The 27,422-nt window shown below is 47.7% G+C and overlaps 1 protein-coding gene across 2 annotated transcripts in view; it reads left to right on the forward strand.

Annotated features, from left to right (window-relative positions):
• LOC147442987 (OVARIAN TUMOR DOMAIN-containing deubiquitinating enzyme 12-like) overlaps positions 1–27,207 on the forward strand; it is a 68,916-nt gene extending 41,709 nt beyond the window's left edge. Inside the window, exons 6-11 of one of the 2 annotated variants that reach the window (XM_086528946.1) lie at positions 25,693–25,767; positions 25,862–25,935; positions 26,024–26,072; positions 26,694–26,778; positions 26,859–26,915; positions 27,000–27,207. In XM_086528946.1, coding sequence (XP_086385072.1) covers positions 25,693–25,767; positions 25,862–25,935; positions 26,024–26,072; positions 26,694–26,778; positions 26,859–26,915; positions 27,000–27,076 — 417 coding nt within the window. In that variant the 3' untranslated portion in view covers positions 27,077–27,207. The remainder of the gene's footprint in view (positions 1–25,692; positions 25,768–25,861; positions 25,936–26,023; positions 26,073–26,693; positions 26,779–26,858; positions 26,916–26,999) is intronic. The other variant, XM_086528947.1, reaches the window with a different exon arrangement.
• Positions 27,208–27,422: the final 215 nt, after the last annotated feature.

Consider the following 27,422-nt stretch of genomic DNA (forward strand, 5'->3'; position numbering starts at 1 on the left):
CAAAGCAACAACGAATCAAACGCCTTTTCAACTCGCTTTCGGTTTGGAAGCCATAGCTCCATTTGAGTTCAACTCCGGATCCCCTAGGGTGGGCAGTTTGTGTGCAAGTTGGGACATGGAATCTGCTTCTATATCCCGTCTCACCTTATTGGATGAAAGCCGCCGTTTAGCTTCACATGCTCTGCAAGCGGAGCAACTTCGTCGCAAAGCGTGGCATGATCGCCACCTCAGAAAGCCGAAAATAACGCAAGGCACACTAGTGCTACTCTATCAGGCAAAATATTTGAAAAAAGCAAAGAAGCTGGTTCCAGCCTGGCAAGGGCCCTTCATAGTACAGGAGATTTTGCCACAGGGGGCTGTCCAGTTAGTCACTTTGGAAGGCGTTCCTTTGCCAATGGTAAATGGCTCCAGAATCAAGTGCTATTACTCTGAGTAAAGGGTCTGCAACTATTTCGCCATCTGTAGGTTCTATGTCCCATCTCTCTCCTCCCCACTATCTTTCCATCAGAACGGGTGTTCTGCTACTGTCTCAGTTCTGCTCTCCTCCCCACTAGCTTTCCACCAGAATGGATGTTCTGTTACTGTCTGAGTTTCTGTCTCAGTTGCTGCTATGTCTGTAATGGTCCGCCTTTCCTCTAAGATATCTTTTCTCCAATAAGTCCTGGTAATTGGGTATTATCGGGAACTTCTACAGTCCAGTCACTCCTCCTCTAATCAGTCACTCCTCTAATTGTTTCTATCCTCAGTGTTATTTGCAGTTAAGTATTAAGGTCCTTCCAGTTAAGCTTTCAATCAAGCTTCTAGTGGAGTGGTTTTGTTCAGTTTGAAAAAGTGGAATCTGCTTAGATGGCGATTGAGACAGTGAACAATATGTAATCAAGGACTTGATGAGACTCCCAATGCAATAATGTCTATGTGAAGAATATGGAAGAGTTTATGTCAAAGAACTTTTGATTCCAATAGCAGCAGAAAACCTTTGGTGCCATTAAAATTTCAGCTTTGCTTCAGGAAGGGGCCATTAGAGTTCTATCCTTTTGTCCTTTTGTGCTCCAAAGCTTGCTACGTAAACATTATTGCAAACCTTAATCTACTAATACCCTTATTTATCTGGAGTCAAAAATTGTCCTCTCTTTGTATCTGCTCGAACTTTGTACCTGCTCAAAAATTGTCATCTCTTTGTATCTGCTCTCACTTTGTACCTACTCACGCTCACTGCGCCCTTAACCTACCCTACTCTCCCAACCCCTCGCCCCTACCTACCCTCCCTTGCTGCTCGCCCCTACCCTATCCCAACCCCCTCGCCCCTACCTACCCTACTCTCCCAACCCCCTCGCCCCTACCTACCCTCCCTTGCCCCTCGCCCCTACCCTCTCACACCCCCTCGCCCCTACCCTCTCCCAACCCCCTCGCCCCTACCTACACTCACACTCCCCTCGCCCCTACCTACCCTCTCACATACACTCGCCCATATCCACTCTCATCCCCTCGCCCCTATCCACCCAAAGCCCTCGCCCCTATCCACACTCAATCCCTCTCCCCTACCCACTCCCTCTTCCCTCGCCCCTATCCAATCTCTACCCTCGCCCCTACCCTCCTTGCAACCCTCGCCCCTACCCAACCCTCGTCCCTACCCTCCTCCTTGCAACCCTCGCCCCTACCCTCCTTGCAACCCTCGCCCCTACCCAACCCAACCCCCGCCTTACTTCCCTCGCCCTTACCCTACCCAAATCCCCTCGCCCAAACTAAAGCATCGTCAGCTTTGGGATTGCTTTGGATCGCTTTGTCTGATCATCAGCTTTGCTTTTTCCATCGCTTGAGAAAGTACATGCCATCGCTTTTTGAAAGTACAAGCTTCTCGCTTCTTGCTTAATCAAGCTTTTCTAGGTGCAGCTTTTGGAAAACAGTATACTCCAACAACAGCGCTACATCTCTCATCTCTGCATCTGGGCGTTCCAGAGTTCACCCTGCACACTGCACATTGACCAAGCCAAGGAGCTAGCTTTACGATGGCTGGTACAAGCAAACAAGTAAGGAAGAAGAAAGCTCTCTCTCCAGAGAGGCCAACTGAGACATCCCAAAGTTCTGCAGAAGAAGAGGATGTGGATACCTCCAGCCATGGCCTCACCGATGTTTCTTCCACTGATCACAGTGATGAAAATTACAAGGCGTCCGATTCAAGCTCTGCTTCCGACTCAGAATCTTCTAGCAAAGAGGAAGAGGAAGAGTATGATGAAGAAGAAGAAGTTGTAAAGAACCAAAAGAAGAGGAAAGCAATCATGCAGGTATTGAGTCATCAAATTCCGGTCTCCTTCTTCCAAGACCCAAACCAAGTTCACACTGAACTTCCATCTGCAGCAGCCTCATCCGTTGCTTCGAGAAGTCTTATCAAAAGACCAGCTACACAAGCTAGGTCTGTCAGCATTAGCAGACACCGATCTGCCTTCTGATATTCCCATGGATATGGTGCATGCACTCCTCAAGTTTTTTCCCAAAGTCAGAGGACACCCACTGATTGCTACATGAATAGGTAACGCTTTGGGAATGACAACCTTTCCTGCAGTAAAACCGGCTACGCGCATCTATTCACAACTTTCGAAAGATGCGACAATCGAGGCATGCAAAGAGCTACTTAGTACGAGTCATGCTGACTATGCAAGGAATAAAAAGCTCTGGGCCATTTTCAAGTATTACTTTTTGGTCAGAGATCCTAAAGTCAGCCAGGGCAAAGGCAAGGCCAGATGTGACGTGCCTACTATATTCTCATTGCGAAGGCCTATACTGCCTCATCCACACCATCCCGTGTGGCTTTCATCAAATTTTATTTACCTCTTTACAGTCGCGAGCAAAAAGATTTAGAGCTCAGGTGCAATCTGTGCAATCTAGCTTTCAATGCTTCGCAGCTCCGATGTTGGCCCGGGTCATTAATATACCTGTTAGTCCTATGGATGTGGATGCGACGATGCGGCGTAAAAGCTCTAAGGGAAAAGGGAAAGATATTGAACAGACAATGGATCTATCTGAAAAGCCAAAGAAAAAGAGAGCAAAGGTAGTGAAGGACACAGTAGAATCTTTAGTATCCCTACCAGTTTCGGAAAGCCAACAGCTTCGAGTAAAGCAACCAGTTCGACGTTCCTCACATACGGTCGCTACTGATTCGATGGTAAGTTCAGGTGGTGCAGATCACACTATGCATGTCACAGCTGTGGCTTCTACAGTGTGTGTTCCTCTCTCTACTGCTGCTATTTTTACCCCTACCATAGTGACTAGCTCCCACGTCCCAGTGGCAGTTGCTTCTTCTCCTATGCCTAGTCCTGCGGCAACCACTCCCACCATCTCTACTTCGACAGAGAGTCATGCACCTAGTCCACCACCAGCAGTGCCACTTGTCGCACCAGTCCCACCAGCTGTACCACTTGCCAGCTCTCTTCACCCTGACACTGTTACAGGACCTTCCACAGGGTCGGACTCTACATCATTATTTCGACTATCGGAGGATATATTGCAGGAGTCTAGGCAAGCCATTGCCACCATTGAGCTGGGAGTAGAGCGTTTAGCAGCCACACACCAGCGTCATGTAGCTACTTACGCAGCTATGGAGGGAGCTCTGAAGGTTGCTGAGAGTGCCATCGCGGATAGGGATGCCACTATTTTCGCACTCCAGCAGGCCCTGAAGTTAAAGTCTCAAGTGATTAGTGACCTTCAGAATCAACTACAAGGATTTAGAGAATTGCTGTTACAGGAAAATAGGGCAACGCAGCCTATGATGATGGGTATGGGATATGGGTGGACTGGAGCAGGTACACCAGTGTAGCATGCAGCAACGGGTCCTTCTCAGCAGTTTATGGGACTTTACTCACAGACTCCAGTTCCCGTTCAGTACTACAATCAACAACAACAACAGTATCCTCCTCCTCAGGGGTTTCAGTCTTCACCATTGCCTCAGATGCAAAATATGACTTGTTGTGATGGAGTTGCTGGAGCACATCGCCATGGCTGTGTTACTTAACGTCCTCAGTACACTACAGGACAGGTGCTACCATCTGCTCAGCAGCAGGTGGTTGGTCATTTCTCAGGAAACACACTTACTGACAGGAGAGCTCGCATACAGCAAGGCCCTACAATCGATTTGATGGCTCCACCTCCAGAGGCTGATACTTCGGATGCAGCAGTGGCCACCACTCTATCTCTTGGATGACAGATTTAGGAACTCATTATTGTACATACTAGTAGTTTTCTTTCACAGTTTCAGTCTTCCTCTCACCGAGACGGTGAGCGGTCTTGTGGCGGGCAACCTGTAGCAGGGCTACAGTGTCACTTCACAGGACAGGCAGTTGGACAGTTAGCTACAGTTGGTCTAGTTCACACTGGACGGACCCTGTGGGCTAGGAGTGACACGTGGCAGGGTACCTACGGTGGTCTAGTGGACATCGTGGCCAGGTCACCACCACCACTCAGTTTGGAGATAGACTTAGCTGGCTGGACATTTATGGGCCGTTGGTGGCTCTTATGGTTGTACATATGAGTAGTCGTTTTGGGCCAGTTCTATTTATTTGTACGTAGTCGTCTAGAGGGAGTCTTACACAGAGCACCGCTTCACCATCCCTGCACATCTGAGCCTCGACACCCCCATTTGTACCTGTGAGTCCTGGGATGGAGCTGAGTGTGCTGCCATGCCAGAGTCTGTACATGGTTCTTTGAGCTAGTCGAGTCCACATGTTCTGGTTTACTGTTGTGTCTCTGTTGTTATCCATTATTTCTGTGTTTCATTCTGTTTGAGAGAGTTTCCATTTGTTTGAGAGAGTTTCCATTTGTTTGAGTGAGATTGTCACGCACATTGCACTGAGGGGCACCCACACTGTAGAGAGTACGACACATTATCCGCGCTACATTTGCCTTTCACCGACAGGCATCTCAGTGGACTCAGGTGGGTGACAGAGTTACAGGTGTTTTTTTTGAGACAGTGGGACCTCGGCACTCGCATGCCAAGGTCAATCAGTTGAGGAGACCCGATGGGTCAGTTGTTTGTGAGCCCGAGCATATGCGTGTAGTTGCTACTGACTTTTACCGTGAGTTACTGTCGGCTGAGCCCCAGCCAGAGCGACAGGATGCATGCAGGGAGCAGGTTTGGGCACAGATGCCTTGTCTTGTGACTGAGGAGATGCGCCAGAGGCTAGAGATGCCTCTTCAGCTTGAGGAGCTACACACGGCTCTTAGGGCCCTCCCTCGTGGTAGCTGTCCTGGTGAGGATGGGCTGACTCCCAGCTTCTTCTTGGAGTACTGGGACCTGCTTGGCCCAGATCTTTGTAGTGCCTTTCAGTACATTCTGCACACAGGAGTGATGCCGGATAGCATGAGTGAGGGCCTGATTTACCTTATTCCAAAGGAGGGTGGCTCCTTGGATGAGATTCGACAGTGGCGCCCCATCACCATCCTCAACTCAGCCTACAAAATTCTTGCCAAGGCTCTGAGTTTGAGGATTCAGCCACTTTTGGAGAGCCTTATACATGGGACTCAGACAGGTTTTGTCAAGGAACGCAGTATCCTTGACAACATCTTCACTTCCTGGGAGGCTTCTGCCCTGGCACGGCTCCGTGGGGAGGACCTTGTGATTCTTCTTCTCGATTTTGAGAAGGCATACGACAGAGTCGACTGGGACTTTTTAGAGGGCACGCTCCGCAGGATAGGCTTCTCAGATGCTTGGATCAGAGGGGTGTCAGCTTTGTACAGACAGGCTCACAGTCAGGTGCTTTTTGTGGGGGAGCAGGAGAGAGAGCCCACTTGCTATCCTATGCAATGAGAGTGAAGGAGAAGAGGAGAGTGGCGCAGAAGAAGCACACGCAGAGAAGAACGTGAGAGAGAGAGAGAGAGAGAGAGAGAGAGAGAACGCTCGTCGGAATCTGGGAGAAGTCACGATTTTTTTATTTGGGCTTGACCTTTGAGTATATGAGTAAGTGACTAGGGGGCCATTCACACTTGGGCCCCCTCACTTATAAGTCTTTTAACTTATAAGTTAATAAGTACAAGGCACTTAGGCCTTTATTCCCTAACAACCTCCCACCTAAAGGCAATGTACCTTGGGAGATCAAAGAATCAACTAACTATAATACATCAGCTGGTCATGCACTTACTCCTCCAACACCCATCATCTGACGGCAATATGCAAACCGCTCTGCTGGAAGACTCTTGGTCAAAAGATCTGCAGGATTGTCATCTGTGTGCACCTTGACAAGTGTAATGCTCTTGTCATCAAGCACACTCCTGATAAAATGATACTTCACCTCTATGTGCTTTGTCTTGGCATGAAAAACAGGATTCCTTGCAAGCATAATAGCACTCTGACTATCACAGTGTAGCACAGGAACCGGTGACTTAATGCCAAGCTCTTCTACCAAACGCATGAGCCACAAAGCTTCTTTGCATGCCTCAGTGGCAGCCACATACTCAGCCTCAGTGGTAGACAAAGCAACACATTTTTGCAGTCTAGAAATCCAAGAAACTGCACCTCCTGTGAATGTAAACACATATCCAGAGATAGACTTCCTGCAATCTGGATGTCCAACAAAATCTGCATCTGTAAAGCCATGCACAGATGTCTCACTCTTCCCAAGACAAATGCACAAGTCTTTAGTGCCTTTCAAGTATCTCAAGATACACTTCACTGCTTCCCAATGCTTTTTGCCGGGATTGCTCATGTACCTGCTTACCACTCCCACCGCAAATGCAATGTCCGGACGTGTAGCAACCATAGCATACATCAAACTGCCAACGGCTGATGCATAAGGAATCTTGGCCATTTCAGCCCGCATATCATCTGTGTTTGGGCAGTCATGTGCAGTTAGTTTTACATATGGAGGCAGCGGAGTACCAAGTGCCTTTCCCCCATCCATATGAAAACGATGTAGCACCTTATTAACATAATCTCGTTGAGATAGATACAGACGCCTGTTGGGTCTATCTCGAGAGATACGCATGCCCAAAATATGATTAGCATCACCAAGATCCTTCATGTCAAAGCGATTCTTTAAGCTTTGCTGTAATGCATCCAACTCCGTGACATTGTTACCCGCAATAAGCATGTCATCAACATACAAAATCAGCAATAGAAGAGATCCATCACTTGCCGTTTTGATATACAAACAGTGATCAGAATTACTTCTTTTGTATCCTTGAGACCTCATGAATGTATCAAACTTGTGATACCATGCACGGGGAGATTGTTTCAAACCATACAAGCTCTTCAAGAGTCTACATACTTTCTTCTCTTGCCCCTTTGACACAAAACCTTCTGGCTGCATCATATAGATCATCTCAAGCAAATCGCCATGCAAAAACGCTGTTTTGACATCCATTTGCTTTAACTCCATATCTTCAGAAGCAACCAGGCCTAAAACAAGACGTAATGTGGCAAACTTTACAACAGGAGAAAAAATCTCATCAAAATCCACACCATGCTTTTGCTTGTACCCTTTAGCAACCAAACGTGCCTTGTACTTAGAAGAAGCATCAGATGTGACCTTGGTCTTGTAAACCCATTTACATGGCAGAGCCTTATGCCCTTTAGGCAAATCAACCAAGTCCCATGTATGGTTTTTCTCCAAAGACTGCATTTCTGAAACCATTGCTTTGAACCATTTCTTACTGTCTTCCCGTTGCATAGCCTCTTTATAGCAAGACGGCTCACCACAATCAGTAAGCATGACATAGTCCAAAGACGGTTCATATCTATCGGGGGGCCTTGTCACCCGAGTAGACCTACGCACCCAATGATCCATAACAGGTGGATTTTCAGCCTGTAAACCATCAAAAACAGCAGGCTGTTCAGCCGGTTGCATCGCAACAACGGGCGGTCTAGGAGCATCAACCTGTTCCCCTACCTGTGGTGCATCAATGGCAACTTGTTGGGGCTGATTTTCAGCAGCTAATGGCTGATTTTCAGCACCATTTTCAGCATGTAAAGGCTGCTGAACATTGGGCCTTCTTGGCTGTCCATATGTAACATCTTCACGAAAAACAACCCGGCGCACTTCCTCGACCTTTGTGGGCTGTTTGTGCATGCAATTCTCATTGAAGATGACATCATTGCTGCGTATGATTTTCCGTAATGCGGGATCCCATAATCTATACCCCATTTCACCATCCTCACCATATCCTAGGAAAATGCATTTATGAGACTTTGGTTCTAGTTTGGTGCGCAGTTCACTCCGGATGTGAACATAGGCCTCACAACCAAACACTCTTAAATGTGCATATGAGGGTGGCTTGCCAGACCACACCTCCTCAGGCACCTTTCCACCCAAAGCCTTGCTAGGTGAGCGATTAATCAAGTGAATAGCTGTTTGCACAGCTTCTGCCCAAAAACCATGAGGTAATGCAGCATGTGACAGCATACTCCGAACTTTCTCTTGGATAGTCCGGTTCAACCTCTCTGCAACTCCATTCTGAGAGGGATTAAAAGGAGCCGTGAGCTCTCTTTTAATACCTTTAGTAGCACAAAAGTCAATAAATGCTTTTGATACATACTCCCCCCCATTGTCTGAGCGCAAAGACCTAAGCTTCTTGTTTGTTTGATTCTCAACAAACGCAAGAAACTTCTTGAAAGTATCCAAAACATCGCTTTTAGCACGTATTGGATAAACCCACACCTTACGTGTAGCATCATCGATAAACGAGACAAAATATTTCTTTCCCCCTAAGGACAACTGTGACATTTCACATACATCGGAATGCACTAAGTCTAACCTGTCAGACTTCAAAGAAAGAGACCTTTTGTGCGGTGTTTGACTGTGCTTACCATAAATACAGTGCTCACAATGAGAAAATCAGCATACCTCAAACACGGCAAATAACCACAACGAGACAGAGTTTCCATTCCTCTTTTACTCGTGTCCCAACCGGCCATGCCACAAAGAAACACTTGGCTGCTCGGTTACGGCGACAACATGGTCACGCACACTAGATACATGCAAGGGATACAAAGTGTCCGATTTACAACCCTTGGCTACAATCCGGGCCCCTTTACAAATTTTCCACTTGCTATCACCAAAAGTGGTGTGATAGCTTGCATCATCTAGCTGCCCTGTACTAATCAAACTCTTCTTGAGTTGTGGCACATGGCGCACTTTGTGCAAAACAAAAGTCATACCATCAGCAAAGGAAAACTGGACACTGTCAATACCTGCAATGTCACATGCATAGTTGTCTCCCAAATAAACAGTGCCCTGCACCTCACCTGAGTACTGTGTAAACCAATCCCTATGAGGTGTTACATGAAAGGAGGCACCTGAATCAAGAATCCAAGTATGCATGTCCACATCAGAACCCATAGCAAGGGTATGTGCATCCACAGAAGAGGCATTGAGTACATCAGTGCTGCTGTCACTGTCACAACTACTAGCAACATTGATTTCCTCAATCAACACAGTGCTCTTCTTGGTATTTCCCTTGTCCTTTGCATCAGTTTCAACACCCTTGTTCTTCTCTTTCTTCCACTCATAGCATTCCCGTTTATAATGCCCTTTCTTTCCACAATGATGACACACAACATCTTTCCTACGAGATTTGCTACGTGCCCTGTCCTTACTGTCAGATTTCTCCCTCTGTTGAGACCTGCCTCTCAAGTGCAATGCATTAGAAGACCCACCTGTGGTGTTCTTCCTGTTCATCTCTTCCATCAAGAGAGAACTCTCTACATCTGCATACTTAAGTGATGCACTTGAGTTACTAAGAGCTGTCCGGAATACATCCCAACTCTCGGGCAATGTGCATAGCAGAAAAGTAGCTTTGAACTCCTCATCAATCGTGAATTTCAGCTCTGTCAGTTGGCTGAAAATAGAATTGAATTCATTGAGGTGCACTGACATGTGCGTACCCTCCTTCATGCGGAGATCCATAAGCTTCTTAAGCCAATACACTTTACTGGCAGCACTCTGCTGTGCATACAACTCGTCTAAACGCTTCCACATGCCCCATGCTGTCTGCTCATTCTCTACATTAAAGAGTAAATTGTCAGACACCGAAAGCATGATCGTGGAGCGAGCCAACTCGTCCACTTCTTCTCATTCTTCAACCTCCATATCAACCGGTTTCACACCCTGTAACTTAATAGGTTTCGCCTGTTTCTTCTGCAACATCACATTATAACATTGCTTCTTCCATATAGCAAAGTTATGGGCCCCTTCAAGCTTGCGAATGTGCAACAAATTGCCACTTTCACTGCTAGAAGCCATTCTGAGTGATTGCAAACACTGAAACCCTGTTTTGCCGACCTAAATACGCCCAAATGTGTGCAATCGGGCAAAAAACAGCTTGCTGTTACAGAAAAACAGCGAGCAAATTTCACGCGAAATCACCCCAAAACAGCGTACATTCACTGCCAAACCTTTACCAAAGGTTTCCACAAGGTGTATACATCATTTGCTTGCTGAAATTCCCTGTTTTAGGGTAAAAATCAGATCTGTAAACACCTGTTTTGCTGAATTTTCAGAACCTCGTTGGTGGAAACACCTGTAAGATTGACCTGTGAGACTTGCCCTAATGAAATTGCATCAAATTGACCCCGAAATTGGTCAATTTCAGCAGAAATAGGCTGCTGTTCGCCAGTTTTTGAAACCCTAATTTTGGGGAAACTGTCACCGGAGGTCGATTCTACACGGTGAGAGGATCCCTTCGCGACAGAGTTGATCGAAAACGGTTGAATATCCTTCCCGCAGCGAGCAAGAACAGAATTCTGATTTGTGTTGCGAAAATGGCTCTCTTGGAAACCCTAAAGCTCTGATACCATGTGTGGGGGAGCAGGAGAGAGAGCCCACTTGCTATCCTATGCAATGAGAGTGAAGGAGAAGAGGAGAGTGGCGCAGAAGAAGCACACGCAGAGAAGAACGTGAGAGAGAGAGAGAGAACGCTCGTCGGAATCTGGGAGAAGTCACGATTTTTTTATTTGGGCTTGACCTTTGAGTATATGAGTAAGTGACTAGGGGGCCATTCACACTTGGGCCCCCTCACTTATAAGTCTTTTAACTTATAAGTTAATAAGTACAAGGCACTTAGGCCTTTATTCCCTAACACTTTTGGCAGGAGGTAGAGGTGAGCGCTTCATGCTCACACGATCGGTCAGACAGGGTTGTCCTCTTGCCCCCTTTCTCTTTCTGTTCTATGCGGAGTCGATGAGCAGATTTTTGGTGTCACAGTAGGTTGGTCTGAGGGGCTTAGCACTCCCTATACGGGGAGATGAGCTTTTGGACGCTGAGTTTGCCGACGACTCAGCCTTGTACTTAGAGGGCCAGGAGGCCAATCTACACAGATGTGAGCAGGCTTTGGAGACCTTCTGCTGTGCATCGGGCGCATTGATCAACTGGAGAAAGACAGTGGCTTTCTCGGTTGGCAGTGCTCCTGTGCCAGATTGGATGCCAGGAGAGGGTTTCAGGTGGATTCCTCCAGGGACCGCAGTTCGGTACTTGGGTTGTCAGGTTGGTCTGGACTTGTCCCTCGAGCAGCAGATTGATCCTCTTCTCCTGTCCATCAGGAGAAAGCTGTTACATTGGAGCTCAGTACGACTTTCGCTGGCTGGTAGAGTAGTAGTTGCCAACCAGGTGTTGTTGGCGACTATGTGGTACATCACTTCTTGCTGGATCTTCTCGAGTTCTTGTATCAGCCAGGTAGAGAGGCTGATCAGGAACTTCCTTTGGTCCGGTCGCGACACGTAGATTGCCCGAGCCAAGGTGGCTTGGTCGGTCATCACACTTCCTTGTTCTCAGGGAGGGCTTGGGATCATTGATCTTGCATAGCAGAGCAGAGCCCTTCTTGGGAAGTTTGTCGTCAGAGGACTTCTTCCAGGCGAGGAGCCCTGGAAGGAGTTCTTGCTGCAGAGGCTTGGTGCCAGGGTGCCTCAGTCAGGAGGCCCTTGGCAACCTTCGACCAGATGGATCTTTACAGAGTTGCGCCGAGTTGGTTTGAGCAGGAGACTGGAGGACCGATTCGCTGTGAGTTTGCTTCGATCTTGGGAGCTCTTAGGGCGTGGCCTAGAGCAGAGATAGCCGACGTGCACGGAGGAGCGCCTACGGCAGCCCCTCGTCTGGAACCCCATGGTTAGCACTCAGAGAGGCCACTTGGTTGAGAGTCGGCCTCATGTTTCTTGGGGTCCCATGGCAGCAGGTCCATCGCGCTCTCTAGGTGACTGGCTAGAGTTCACATGTTTGTCAGAGGAGGTGCGAGCTGTTCAGATACAGGGCATGAGAGGGGTGCAGAGCATGTGTCAGGACATCTTAGAGTCAGTTCCAGCTGAGTGGCTCATGCCTCTCGAGCGAGTAGCACCCCGGTGGATGGGAGCCTTCACACGACTGGAGGTTCTCATTTCAGTCAGGGCTTGCTCAGAGACTGTCCCAGCCCTGTTCTTCGAGCTTCAGGGTGGGGGACGATTACAGTGAGTTGCAGTAGAGGCCCCGCAGGTAGCAGAGTGTTGTTTCCAGAGGATCCGAGTTGTGGGCATCTGTGGGAGGACTTGCGTCATAGACCCTGACCCAGCAACTCGAGACTGGACATTGGAGGCTATGGGCTTGGGAGTGTTGTCCACTGGCACGAGTACAGTGGGATCCTGGTGAGTGGCTATGGAGGGACCCCTTCTCTTCTGTAGACCGCCCAGGAGTCCCCTTCTTTCAGTACACTGTTCGGCTTGGACGTCATATACTTGCTGCACAGAGAGGCCCGCCCCGTTGCAACACGTCATTGGCAGGAGGAGGGCCTCACAGTCGAGTTCTTGGCAGCTTTTTGGCAAAGGCTGTGGGACTCCAGACAGCCGAGGCGCGTCACTTTGTTTCAGTGGCTGGTTGCACACAGAGCCACAGCAGTAGGGAGCTGTCTTGTGCATAGTGGTCTCTCGACCACATGTGCAGCCCGTGACCAGTTGGTGGAGAGTCAGCGTCACTGTCTTTGGGACTGTCCCTCGGCCCAGCAGGTGTGGCTACGAGTTCTTCGGTTGATGCTTGCCCTCTCCACGGCTCGACAGTACACTTGGGGGGTAGCGGCTTGGTCCACCCTCACGGGCCCGGCACTTCAGTTTGAGCTATCTTTTACCAGCAGGATGATAGTGATGCGGGGGGGCGACCTACACTCCAGCCTGCTACAGAGCTTACTCCACAGGAGTGGTGCAGTGAGAGAGAGGAGTGTTGGGAGCTCATCAGCGGCCTAGCTCTCTGGTTCATCTGGCGGGCCCGCTGTTTCCGCATCTTTGAGGCTCGCCCTGTGCCACCAGCAGAGACTGTTCGTGACTTTTGGCTAGAGCTGATCCATACTCTCAGAGGACAGCTTGAGGGACTACAGGGCAGCTCCGACCGCATGCGGGAGCGCCGCGAGGCTTTCCTTCGACTCTGGCGCCCTGGGCCTTTCTACACTATAGTCCAGGGGGTGCTCAGATGACACTATTGTCCACCTGTGTGGCTCTTCCCTCCTCCCATCTCTTGATTTAGCCTCATTGTATATATGCTGTTTTTTCATTGGGAGAGTCTCCTCATTATGCTTGTTGTAGCCCTCTCTCGCAGAGGTGGATGTAGCCCTATGGGCTGTTTTCATTAACTAATAGAAGGATCTTTTTCTCGGAAAAAAAAATAAATCCTTCTGTTAGTATTAAACCTATCTATGCTACACAATTTTGCCAAAAGAGAACCTATAGGCTGTAGTACATGCTCCAATTGGGTTGTGCAAGACATCCATTTACATACATTGAGTTGGCCTACTTGTCATAAGGGTGAGCTATCAGTTTTGAGTGACGTGGCAGAAGCCCACTGTACGGAATTTTTGTTTGTGGAGCATGTGTCAGATCCCTAGAGAATGGTTGGACTCTCGAGCTCAAAGCCTTTGCAAGAATCCTGTAGGCTGAGTTGGGAATTATAATAAGTCGCCAGTGACAAATGTCATCCAACACCCTATCTTCTTTGGGGATAAGATATATCAAACGCTTTTGTTAAGCTCTAAGGTATCACACGCTGAAAACCCCGTTGAAGTCCAAGGCACTAAGCCTGCATAAAGAAGGCTGGAGTGAGGCATGCTTCTGAGGACAACTGTGGTGCAATGTCTCGAGGACGTGGCGATTGCTAACTCGAGTTATTGGTTTCTTTCCGATGATTTTTGTTTAATTTGGGGACCCTCTTTTTGAAGTTGCAAATGGTCGGACATTGTATGGCGAGTGTGAAACAATAGTTTCACCCGCAGATGGGAAGTTGGTCGGCACTGGAATTCCAGTAGTAAAAGGGTGTCTAGGCTCAGTTCAAAGTCGTTTAGGTCTTCTCGCCAGGAAATTAACTAAATCAAGGCACAGTGCCATGGTAGGTCACCCAGAGAAAATTACTTGAGAAGTAGTAGAAGGGTGTCTAGGCTCAGTTCAAAGTCATTTAGGTCTTCTCGCCAGGAAATTAACTCAATCGAGGCACAGTGCCATGGTAGGTCACCCAAAGAAAATTACCTGAGAACTGGGCTAACATTGCATTTTTGGACGTGGTCCCAGTGGTGAAAGATGGTCAGATGACTAGTGAGAGTCCAATGGAAGCATTTCCCAAAATTTAGGGAACTGCTATTTTGGGCCACAAAATCTGTGTGCAAGCTTTCCCTCTCATGTACAATGTAGTGCAAGAAGTGATGTCTTGCACACTCTACACTGCTCTCTCTCTCCCCTACGTGCAATAAAGTGATGCCCCACAAGAGGGCTCTTCATTTGACCTATGTACAATTGTGTGGTCTTATGCTTTTGTGCCGAGGCAAGAGCCTCTTTGAGCAAGAACATGAGTAGCTAACTGCTATTCCAAAAGCAAGCACCGGTGAGGGTGATAACCTCACCTTATAAGTGCATTTTCAGCGTTGGTATTGCGCTGTTTTTGACTGTTTTGCAGCCATATGGATGCCAGAAGCATTGGGAATAGTGCCCCACTATTAGAGGACAGTTCTGGGACTTTTTAGAGCTGAAAATAGGGTAAAAGCCAGTAAATACAGCGAGCTGTAGTTTCTGTTTTTGGGCTGAAAACAAAGGGTTTTTGTCTTTGGAAGCGAGTTCTAGCAGGGGGATTCGTTTAGGGCGAGTTTTGGTGTTGTTATGTTGCCGAAATTTTACCAAAACAGATGCGATCTAGTTGGATACAGGTGAAGATCCCCAAGACTCTAGTTTTGTAACTTTACTCTCTAAAGGAATAAAGAAATACCGAAAGGGGTGAGAGTTTTTGGGGCCTACAGGTTGTCGGCGTCTGCTCCGAGCATTCTAGCTTCCGAGCTGTGTGTGCTTTGAAGTGTTAATTCCCGTTACAAGTTCCTTCTGCAAGGTTTCTCTGTGTGTTAAAGCTTAAAGTAAAGTTTCGGGTGAAAGACAAAGTCTATAACCCTACGGGCCGGTTTCATGGTTCCGTCGTTGGGATAGAATCACTTTTTTCTCAGGAGGTGAGCCTCGGTTGGTTTGGTGAAGTCAGAGTACAGGAACGCGGGATTACACTATGGCCAACAAAGGGAAGGGTGTTATGGAAGAGGGTTCCCATCTACAGGACAAACAGGAAGTTCCGCATGCTCCTACATAACCTTTTCAACGTTCGCCTTGCCAAAAAGTCGTCAAATTAGGGTGATTTTCTGCTGCGTTTTTAGGGTTTGCAAGTATGAATGAAGATGAGATAGGGAGAGGTCTCACGGTGGTATCTTGGCCACTAGATCTCCTGCGGGAGTGATGTGGGTCTGCCAAGTGGCACATTGCTCGCCGATTCTCTGAGGCTATTGCTTGGATTCTTTGACGCATTGGTAAATCATCTTGAAATTTGAGCTTACTTGGTCGTGGGTAGTACGCTACAGTGTTGTGGATTATGCTTGTTTGCAGAGGCAAGAGCCTTTTGCACACGTAAAAGTTAAGGGACAGGTTGCAAGGTGCTATTTGGTGAATATTATTGTTGAATCTCTTTTGAGAGTTTGCAATAAAAACTCAAGTAGTGGCTGAATCCTCTAACTCAAAGCCTTTGCTAAGATTTTGTAGGCTGAGTTGAGAATAGTGATGAGCCGCCACTACCGAATCTCATCCAAGGAGCCTCCCTCCTTGGAAATAAGGTAAATCAGACCCTCACTCATGTTGTTAGGCATCTCAATAGTGTGCAAGATGTGCTGGTAGGCGCTACATAGATCCGAACCAAGCAACTCCTAGTACTCCAAGAAAAAGTTGGAAGGCAAACCATCCTCCCTTGGGCAGCTACCTCGGGGAGTGCCCTGAGTGCCTCATGGAGCTCCCTGGCTAGAGAGGCATCTCTAGTCTATGAGGCATCTCCTCAGTAACTAGGCAAGGCATCTGTGCCCAAACCTGCTCTCCGCATGCACCCTGGCGCTCTGACTGTGCTCAGCTGAAAGCAACTCACGGTAAAAGTCAGTAGCAATGACACGCATATCCTAAGGCTCTGAAGCAACTGACCCATCAGGTCTCCTCAACTGGCTAACACTGGTGCGCGCATGGCGAGGCCTCACAGTCTCAAAGAACTCCTCAGTAACTCTGTCGTCCACGTGGGTCCACTGAGATGCCTGCCGATAAAAGGAAAACACGTGACACGGCTCCTCAATGGTGGTCAGCTCTTGTCGAGCCTGTTGCATTTGCTCCTCTAACCAAGGACTGTCTGGGTGGTTCTCTTGCATCTGCTGCAAGGAAGAAATGCCTCGTCTGAGCGGCTTCTCCTCCTCCTTGGCGGTAGCGAGTTGCATACTTTTGAAGGAAGAAGCAACTAAGCTCAGCAAGTCTAGTGGTGACTCTGCTAGCAAGGGTACCCAACTCTCTGTCCAAAGTGCCACCACGCGCTCTCTGAGCTCTGTATCTAGCAAAATCCTCTCGGGAATGTGCAACATCGCACTCCTTTCCTTGTGAGCCGGTATTTGTTCTGGAACGAGAATCTCCTCGGTCTCTTCCACTTCATGTTGCTCCTTAGGCTCCTTGTCCACTGGCACCTCACCTTTGAAAGGTTTCAACAAATTGAGGCTCCCTGTCCACTGGCACCTCACCTTTGAAAGGTTTCAACAGACTCGCATGCAATGCATTGTGAATCTTCGAAGTATTTGGCAACTTCAATATGAAGGATACATCATTGATCTTCTCTTGAATCTGGAAAAGGCCACTCCCACTCCTCTGTTTCTGTTTGTCTGTCTGTCATAGTAAGTACTCACTGGCACGTGATCTGAGAAAGAAGTCCTTGCCAGAATGCAAATAGATCCTCCCATGTCATAGATGCGGTCAATCGTGTAGAAGCGATCTATCCGAGATAGATTCGCTTCTCCTACTGTGCGGTTAGAGCATGAGAAAGGTAAGATGTGTGGGCACCGCACAAAGCTTGCATGTTGCCAAACATTTGAAATCCTCAAGGTCATACATAAAGGCTCCCAAGCTGCCAATTTAGCCTTGTGCACAGTAGCATGGCTGCCTCCAATCCTATATGAGGGGTCCTCCAACATGTTGAAGTCTCCCCCGACACACCACTGCTCTGCATGCGGCAAAGACTCTACAATATGTGACGAGAACTCAGCTCGTGCACTCCCCGTATTGGGCGCGTAGATGTTCAGGAAGCCCATGAAGCAACCATGAACGTGCATAGTAATCCACTGGGCCTTGGCACAATAATACCTTTGCCACAATGGCTTGCTGCCACGAGTCTGCAATAGTCATACATACCCCTCCTTGAATGGCTCCATGCCCAAAAGCAGTTGACCAAAATGTCTCATAGCGGCCAAGCAGAATCTTTCCACATTGCCGAATGCGGCTCTTACAAAGGTGGTGCTCCTGAAGCATAAGAATATCAATCATACCACCCACAAGGCATCTCTGAAGCCCTTGACGCAAGCGACCCCTAACGTTGAAACTGGGGTCCACCTTATCCTTGCACATTTCCTCATGGGATCAGTGAGTAAAGAGTGATGCTGCAACATCAACCAACCTCGCTATCTTCGAGGCCGCCTTGGATGATGGGGAGTAATCCACAGCCGAGATAGTTGTGACTGTAGAGGCTGTCCAACCTAGGCCTAGGAAGAGCGTGTAGTCCATCGGGCTACATCCTTTGTCCAGGAGTCCTCATGTACATATACATAGCCGGGTGTACTCTACGTGTTAGCAAATAAAGTGTACCACAATGTGCCTACATCCGGCTGTATCCGGTGGTGTCACAGAAAACTTGGCCAATGGCCAGAGAGTCTGTATCAAATCTGTCACCCCCAAGTCCCCCGTGTGATGAGAGAACTCTAGACATCACTGAATCCAAGATCCACTCAGTCTGATCCTTGCCACACAGTGGGAAGGAGAAACCAATCGGTGTGTCTAGGGCTTCTGTCCCTCTAGCTGCTAGAAACAATTCGTGGACTCTGAAACAAGCCGCCTCAAGGTCGGGAGAGGAATCGTTGAGGAATTGTGTGAAGTTGTAAGCGAAGAAGTCCCACTCGCGACGGATGTCGAAACTAGTCAATCCTCGAGGGACTGGTGCAAAAGGTGACGTATGCACCAACAGGGGTGTCGGAGAAATGGCTGCTCTTTCCGCGCCAGGCGGCTCGTGGCAAAAGCACTGCCAAGAGACCTAGCTATCGATGGTCCTGCCCCCTGGGCCGGTTGTGAGGTAGGAGAGGGAGTAGACGACGGAGCAGGGGGGCTAGTGGGTGGGATGGGAGGGTTGGTAACGGGTGGGGGAGGTGGTGGTGATGGAGGTGGGGGCGGGGGTGTGTGTGTGGGGGTTAGGGGCAGTAGGCAGAGCGGGAAGAGGAGGGGCTGTGAGTGGCTAAGCTGAGGTGGAAGGGGTATCCGTCGGCTTATCCCGTTGTAAAGGGTCGAAACGGTTCCCTGTGGGAATCCACTGCTGTTGGCCTGGCGTAGGTCGACGACCAGGGGCACCGAACGGGGGTGGTGGTCCTTGGTGACATCGACCACGAACTTGCTACCAGCCCTCCTCTGCCTGGGCAGGAGTCTTGGAGGAAGAACCTGTTTGAGCTCCCTGCGTCTTTGCCTGCTGGGCTTGGCCAACCTTAGGAGGCTGGGTCTGTGTCGCGGGTCAGGGCCTCCTCCGTGGATAAGCCTTCGTAAGATGGCCCATTTGTCGACAATTGAAGCACTGATTTGGTAGGCCCGAATACTCCACATTCTGACGGAGCTAACCACCATTCACTCGAGGTAGTAAAACGACCTTCGGGAGGGTGTGGGTGTCTCGAACCAGAATGCGTATTGTAGGAATGCATGATGCCTTGGCAGCGACAGAAGCTGCCGTGCGAGGTGTCTCCAAGACTGTCCCAATCTCGGAGCCTATCCTGGAAAGTAGCGGGAGGTAGTCTCTCCTCAGGCTAGGGAGGCAGACTAAGATGGGTAGGTCTGCCTCCTCGACAAGAGCATCGGTAGCTGGATTGAAGCCATGGCACCACCATCGAAAATGAGCTTGGCGGATCGGATGGCCAAGAGGTTCATTGCAATGACCTTGGACGCCATCTTGGAAGTCTCAAACTCAATCTGATAATAGCCGCGTTTGAGAAGCTGACGTCGATGATCTTTCCCACCTTTGCTAAAAGGCGGGCCTGAAGGAGATCACGCACCTCCCCTCTTTGAGGTCGGGGTCAATGATCTTGCAGATAACAGTGGTGGCCTGAGGCGCGCCACCTCTTCCTTGAAGCTCGCTCGCTTTGCCGGCGAAGGAGCAAGTCGGATGGTGGGTTCCGCGGGGTTGGGTGAGGGGGCTTCAGTCGAGTCCCTCTGTGGCGGAGCAGAATCCCCCATCTGTGTCTGTTGCTGTGATGGCGAGCGAAGGTGGATCGAGGGCATCGATGAGAGCGAGGTGAAGCCAGGCGAATTGGTGCCGTTGGGAAACATCATCGAAGACGAGCACTTGTTATCAATCCAGAGAACAGGGGGGTGTTGGGGGGGGGGGGGGGGGGGGGGGGGTGAGGGCAGTGCGAGGAGGGAGTGGGTGGGAAGGCTGCGGGTAGCGCGAGGTGGTCGGGATGGGCCTGGCGGGCAGCTCAAGGCAGCGCCAGGGGGAGAGAAGGGGCGGGCTGGCAGGTCTAGGGCAGCGCAAGGGGAAGCAGGGATATGGGCAGCGATGGCGGGCGAGAGAAAGCAGCAGCATTGAGCGTTATCCCCTTTTTGGTATTTCTTTTTTATTGATGCTGCACAAAGTACAATGTCCGAGGGTCCTCTCTTTGCAGGCGCTCCCAAGTTGATTTGCCAGGAGAAGAGGCCGTTTTACATGTGGCCTATGGCCCAAAAGCAACCCAGTGAAAAGCTAGGGCATCCAAAAGCTACAAACCCAAAAGCTGATGCGCCCCTAGGGTACCTTTGTAAAACGTGGGCTGGCTGTACTGCCACGCTAGCAGCTTCTGCAATTTCTGGCCAGTCCGTACGATGCGCCACATCATCAGCCTCCACACAATTTGGTCTTTGCTTTATTTTTAACGGGGTTAGGGCCCCTCGAGGCTTGACCACACTTTGTAAGTTAGAAGGGTTAGGTTATTAATCCTAACCCCTTATGGCCTCTCGGCCATCTTCTGCAAGTTAGTGACATACATCCTCTGTAAAGAGGCTAACCAAGCGGTCAATGATGCTCTGAATCTTTGAAAGCGGGGAGTGTGTAAAGAATCTACTGAACTTGAGATCTCACAAGCTGCAATGGCACAACAGTTTCTGTGCCGCTGGGTGTTAACTCTCTCTCTTCCATTTCTATTGCACTTGATGTCGTAGGTCATTATTGAGTCTTTACACGTTGTCAGGAGTTTTTTGGAGCAAGGGATTGCGCATATGTACATACCCATGCATGGTGCATCAAATAAAGTATTGCCCATTTTCCAGAGCCAGGTGGTTACGTGGGGCCCACATGTGTACAGGTAGGACACCATGTACATAGTGCATCGATTTTCATCGTTACCAGTACCAGTGAGTTTTTTCTACAATAATGAGGAGTTGTTAGCGCGTAAAACTTCTCGAGGAAGCTATCGGCGGGCCGACGACATGAGGTAAGCAGGTGCGTCAGATGGCATCTAGTGGCGTTAGGAGGGTGAATGGGGTCAATATTTACACGTGGAGAAGTACGGGCACAACGTGGATGTTTTCTTGTGATAATTGTGCAGAAAGATCATCATGAGGACCACTTTTTGGGGCCACTTCACGTGGTGGCGGGACGCATTATTGAAAAAAGCTGAGTGCCAGGTGTGCGAATGATGCAAAAAGGTGACAACTATGCACTGCGAGGTCAGTTTTTGGCCTGTTCGGGGTCCGTTTGAGGTCATCTTAAAGGCCAAGGGTCCCCAACTAAAAAAGCTAAGTGTGGGAACTGAAAAAAAGAGAGAGAAGACCAGAAAAAACGTGGAGAAGAGAGGAGGAACAGCCGCAGGTGTGTTTTTGGGGTTTTTGGAGCCTGTTTTGGCCGTAAACTGCTCATCCGAGGTCGGATTTGAGCACTTTGACATTGTAGACTGGGGTTTTGGGCCGTTCCGGACGCGATGGCGCTGTCCATTTTGCCAAATTCCTCACTCTTTTCTTGCTGTTTTTCTGTGTAAGTTTCTCCTATGAGCGAAGTTTCTGCTCTAGTTTGTGATTGTATCTGGTATCTTTTACCCATATTGTGTGAGCTGTTTGCCCCATTGGTGTTGGCCCAAGCTCATTTGTATCTAAACATCAGAAATTCTCCTCTTTTGAGCTGAGTTTTTTGGGTGTGTGTGTGTGTGTGTGTGTGTGTCTGTGTGGAGTGGGCAAGTGGATAGTCTCTCTACTCTCACTCCAGAGGTGTGTTCCCTGTCTCGGCCAGGTGTGTTGTGTAAGCCGAGTGGTGCCCCATAGTGTGTGTGTGTATCTTCCCAAGAGTGTGTGTCGGGTCGTTATAGAGGCGCTGTGTGTGTTTTCATCCCGCTCACATTCTTTTGGCGCCCCCACGGAGGATCTTCTTCGAGTACCTTCTGCTTCGAGCTTCGAGCTTCGAGCTTCGAGCTTCGAGCTTCGAGCTTCGGGATTACAGGTTGCAGATTACAAATTACAGGTTACAGGTTACAGGTTACAGGGACAGGTACAGGTACAGGTGATTCACACAGGTACAGGTAGCTGGAGTACAGTGATATACTAGCAGTGATGTCACTTGCAGTTGTTGTGGGTATACATCACTTGGCGCCTATTTGAGCGCATTGTCTGCTGGATTGTACGTTACTTGTGGAAACTGCCATTGTACGCATTTGTGGAGCCATACTTGGTTGTATTTGGCAGTCCCAGCCATTTCTGAGACTTGGTCTGGAAGATAGTCATTTCTGAGACTTGACTATATGCGATTTGCATTAGCCTTCGTGTGAGGATCGATAGTGTGAGGTTTTTATTGAGCTGGGGGATTCTCAAATGTGGAGATCCTTTCGGTGATACAGGTAGCTGGAGCACCCTTTTTGTGACCTCGCCATAGGCTATGTACTAGTGAGTCCTATTTGATGCTCAGGTTCTATTGTTGACAGTTTATGCATACATAGACAGTCTATATTTTGGGTTCCTACTGCTCTACTTCTGAGGAAACTCTGTCGAAATTTTCCCAAGTTATGATGGCTGGTTTTTTGGTATTTTGAGCCATTTATGCTGTTATGCTGCTGAAATTTTGGCAAAATCAGAGGTTGAGTCAGGTGTGCCTTCTTGGGAGCTTCATGGTTGGCTTTAATGGATGATCAAAATGGACCTCAATTCACTCCATTTCATTTAACTCAAAGAATCCAGATAAATGTTCATGTGTCCAGGAAGATTTTTTTCCAGCAGCGCATAGTCTTTATGTTTGGGCCAAGAAGATTAAGAGAGATCCTGGAATGTCCTTTGCCTGTTGTCATTCCAATGATCAACTATGAAAACTTATTTGATGTGCATGTGTTTGTCCTTATCTAAATTTGAGCTCCATTGAGGTTTCTGGGGATTGAGTCAGTCAAAAGTTGTGGGTTCTTGTACGTGTGTTTAAAGGGGTTCTCAAAGCATAGTAGCTTGGGTAGCCATGGCTTTCTCTTATCCGGAATTTCATGGAAGAAGTGGTGAAGATGCGGAAGACTTTCTGGAGCAAGTCGAGGTGGCATGCATAAGCAACAATATGTGTGATGAGGAGAAGATTTTGAGGCTATTTGGATTGCTTTTGAAAGATGAGGCCCGTGTTTGGTTCATGGATTTGGAAGCTAAAGAAGCAGTGGCTTCTTCTTATGGTTTGAGTCTTGACAAGTTTATAGAAGCTTTTTTAGAGCGTTTCCAAGTTTTTGAAGATGCAAATGCAGTATGGAATGAGCTCAATGCTCTTAAGCAAGGTTCTTGTCAAGGTGTTGATGCCTATGTACAAGGTTTTACAGATTTATGGACTCTTTTGGTGTGTTGCTCTTAAGGATGAGACCCCCCCTTATTCATTGAAGAAAAGTTTTTTTGTTGATGGTTTGTCACCTTGGTTGCGGTTCGAGGTTGAGTTGAAGAGGCCCGAGTCTTTTGAAGATGCGGTATGCATTGCAAAGCACAAGGAATGGAAGTTTAAGCGTCTTGAGGAACATGGTATCAGTACAGGTATGAATGTGCAAGATGGATTTGACATGGAAGATGAAGTTAAGCCTAAGCAGGTGAAAAGTAGCCTATCCTATGATGTTTCTCGTTTCTTCCCAAGGTCTATTGTGAAGCGTAAAGAGGTCTTGCAGGTTGACAGGTTTATGGAAGAGCCTAAAGAGGTGAGTAATGCTTTGGATACAGGATTGAAAAGTCTTGAAGAGGATGCATTGGCTACTTGTGTACCTTGTGATTCTGGGTGTGAGTGTGAGGTTGAGGTTATTGATGATGAGCACGTATCTTTGGATACTAGTTCCTTGGAAATTAGGGAAGAGGGCAAGGTTGAGAGCCATTTTGTGGATTTGTTGGATGTGGAGCCTGTTTTGAAGCCATATTTTGATGTATGTGCAGTGATTGAACCAATTTGTGAGCATGATTGTGATTTAGAGCAGGGATCTGTATTCTTGGAGACTGATGAACCCATGCTAGAAGCTATGGATAGTGGTGCTAGCCATGATTATGATGTGGATGAAGTTATGTGTGATGATGAGTATGCTTATGATGATGCGAAGGGGTTTGGCATATATGAGTCCAATCTCAGCTATGTGGATGCCTATGCTAGGGATATGTGTGCTGCGGGGATACTTTTGTGCTTTGGATATCAACAACTTTACCTTCACACAATGCTTTTAGCTACTTGGGTGCATGATTTGCAAGTTGTTGTTATGGCTGGTGAAGCCAAGATGCCAGGTGATGAGTCACTTGAGTTGTCTCTATCGGTTGGGTTGAATGTGGCATGCAATATTTATGCTTTTGGAACCTTAGACAGGGCGGATGTGTTAGTTGAATATGCCTATGGTGCATTTTGGTTGATTGTTGACAAATGTAGGTGTGGTGTTATGATGCTTCTTGTGAATCAGGCGATATGCCTTTGGCCTTTTGATCCAGGTGGAATGAGCATCTACTAGTGCTGCTGCTGAGCATGAATGCTCTAGCAGGCTAGGGGGTGGGCAAATTATGTCAGGAGTTTTTTGGAGCAAGGGATTGCGCATATGTACATACCCATGCATGGTGCATCAAATAAAGTATTGCCCATTTTCCAGAGCCAGGTGGTTACGTGGGGCCCACATGTGTACAGGTAGGACACCATGTACATAGTGCATCGATTTTCATCGTTACCAGTACAAGTGAGTTTTTTCTACAATAATGAGGAGTTGTTAGCGCGTAAAACTTCTCGAGGAAGCTATCGGCGGGCCGACGACATGAGGTAAGCAGGTGCGTCAGATGGCATCTAGTGGCGTTAGGAGGGTGAATGGGGTCAATATTTACACGTGGAGAAGTACGGGCACAACGTGGATGTTTTCTTGTGATAATTGTACAGAAAGGTCATCATGAGGACCACTTTTTGGGGCCACTTCACGTCGTGGCGGGACGCATTATTGAAAAAAGCTGAGTGCCAGGTGTGCGAATGATGCAAAAAGGTGACAACTATGCACTGCGAGGTCAGTTTTTGGCTTGTTCGGGGTCCGTTTGAGGTCATCTAAAAGGCCAAGGGTCCCCAACTAAAAAAGCTAAGTGTGGGAACTGAAAAAAAGAGAGAGAAGACCAGAAAAAACGTGGAGAAGAGAGGAGGAACAGCCGCAGGTGTGTTTTTGGGGTTTTTGGAGTCTGTTTTGGCCGTAAACTGCTCATCCGAGGTCGGATTTGAGCACTTTGACATTGTAGACTGGGGTTTTGGGCCGTTCCGGACGCGATGGCGCTGTCCATTTTGCCAAATTCCTCACTCTTTTCCTGCTGTTTTTCTGTGTAAGTTTCTCCTATGAGCGAAGTTTCTGCTCTAGTTTGTGATTGTATCTGGTATCTTTTACCCATATTGTGTGAGCTGTTTGCCCCATTGGTGTTGGCCCAAGCTCATTTGTATCTAAACATCAGAAATTCTCCTCTTTTGAGCTGAGTTTTTTGGGTGTGTGTGTGTGTGTGTGTGTGTGTCTGTGTGGAGTGGGCAAGTGGATAGTCTCTCTACTCTCACTCCAGAGGTGTGTTCCCTGTCTCGGCCAGGTGTGTTGTGTAAGCCGAGTGGTGCCCCATAGTGTGTGTGTGTGTATCTTCCCAAGAGTGTGTGTCGGGTCGTTATAGAGGCGCTGTGTGTGTTTTCATCCCGCTCAGAACGTGACTAATGCAAATCGTTGTAATTTCCATGTTGTGTACAGTTTCGTGCCTTCTCTGACCAGCTATATCGTACACCCACGCATCATAAGTCTGTGAGAGATGATGTTGTAACTCAGGTTTTTTTTCTCCCATATGTGTTGCTTCATGGTTGTTCTTTGCTACTTGCTTATCTGACAGTGACAGTTTTCAATAATATATCTGATATTGCAGCTCACCTCTCACCCAGAATTCTATGAAGGATATGTACCAATGAAGTATAGTGACTATGTCAAGAAAATGGCAAGGTATTTGTCGTGCGTTTTCGTTACTAAGTCCGCTATTATATTGGCATGGCCAACTAAACTCTCTGCAATTTACCGTCAATAATGCAAGGTCTGGAGAGTGGGGAGATCATGTTACACTGCAAGCAGCTGCAGACTTTGTATGACTAATTCTTTACCTCCCATGTTTTTCTTTACATTTTGTAATGACAGGAGATTAATGCACTGAAGTAGATTTAAGTAAGTAAACAAATTTGACTGACCATCTAAGGGCAAAATGCTTTCACGAACTCCATTCCTCTGACTGCAGTATATAAGCAAAGAACAAATTTCACCTTTTATTTTGGCTGTATAGGTGGATTCAGCTCACAACTAGTTTTTTCACCTTCTCATAGGAATGCCTTTCGGATATGTTCTGCATTCCTCTTGAATCGATAATTGAATTCTAGCTTGCCTTTGAATCCGTGGTAGGAAATTCACCACCAACCCCCTCAAATATTCTTTAAGGGACAATTGCTCTTCGGAAAACTGGTGGGAGGGAGCTCTGTGTTGAAAGTATAGTGAATTTCTGTCAAATCTTTTTAAATAAAAGGGAAATGAATGCCTATGGTAGGATGGTACGTGTATGCATGCGTCCACTTCCAATACCACTGTTTTCTGTCTGGTGTGGGCGTTTGTACTTGGTACAAAAGCTTCCATGGAGTACATGTTGAAGCTCATCTGTGCAGCTGATTGTGAATGCACCTATGCAAGTGTCTGAGTACGGTACATTTTCCTTTCAGTATGGCGTGAGGATATGCCTTTTGACATCATTCAAGGACACATCCTTCGTTCAGATACTACCAAGGCAATCAAAATCTAAAAGAGGTTCGTTGCCTAGATTGTGTATCCAAAAGTGATGCTCCATTTGTTAGAAGCATCATGTTGTAAAATCGATTGCTTTGCAGTTATCCATCTGAGTTTTTGGGCTGAGGTTCACTACAATTCTGTATATCCTGCGGGAGGTGATACAACTTTGCTTGCTCTCATATTTGCATCCAGCTCATGTTTGTCATCTCGCTAATGTGGCATTTTGTTCCTGATTGCAGATATCCCACGGTACTCTGGACATAAAAAGAAAGGCAAACATTGGAGGCAGTATTTCAAAGACAAGTTAAAAATTTGAAGTCGCACAATATTTTACATAGTTGTTTTGATGAAAATAAGGGTGTGTACTAGGAGGACTCCACAGAAATTTTATGTATCTGATTGCCCAATATAATGAAATTAAGCATTATTACGTGTGCTTTACCTTAACACTTCAAACAGTTGCATCTGTGCTTTTTGCCGTTTGTGTCAAAGAAAAGAAATGACTGTCTTTCGTGACACCGTTTTTGTGGGCTAATGATTGTGACTCACTCTGCCTTTCATCCTAAGAATCATCATCACGTAATACCGTCGCAACTCCATCTTCATTTTCGAGTCTGCAATGGTGGTTTTGAAGACTTGCCGAAGTGGACTTTTCGGTCGGC

This window comes from Adiantum capillus-veneris, chromosome 14 (genome assembly GCF_014529385.1).
Source record: "Adiantum capillus-veneris isolate H3 chromosome 14, ASM1452938v2, whole genome shotgun sequence".
In the NCBI taxonomy this organism is placed as follows: domain Eukaryota; kingdom Viridiplantae; phylum Streptophyta; class Polypodiopsida; order Polypodiales; family Pteridaceae; genus Adiantum; species Adiantum capillus-veneris.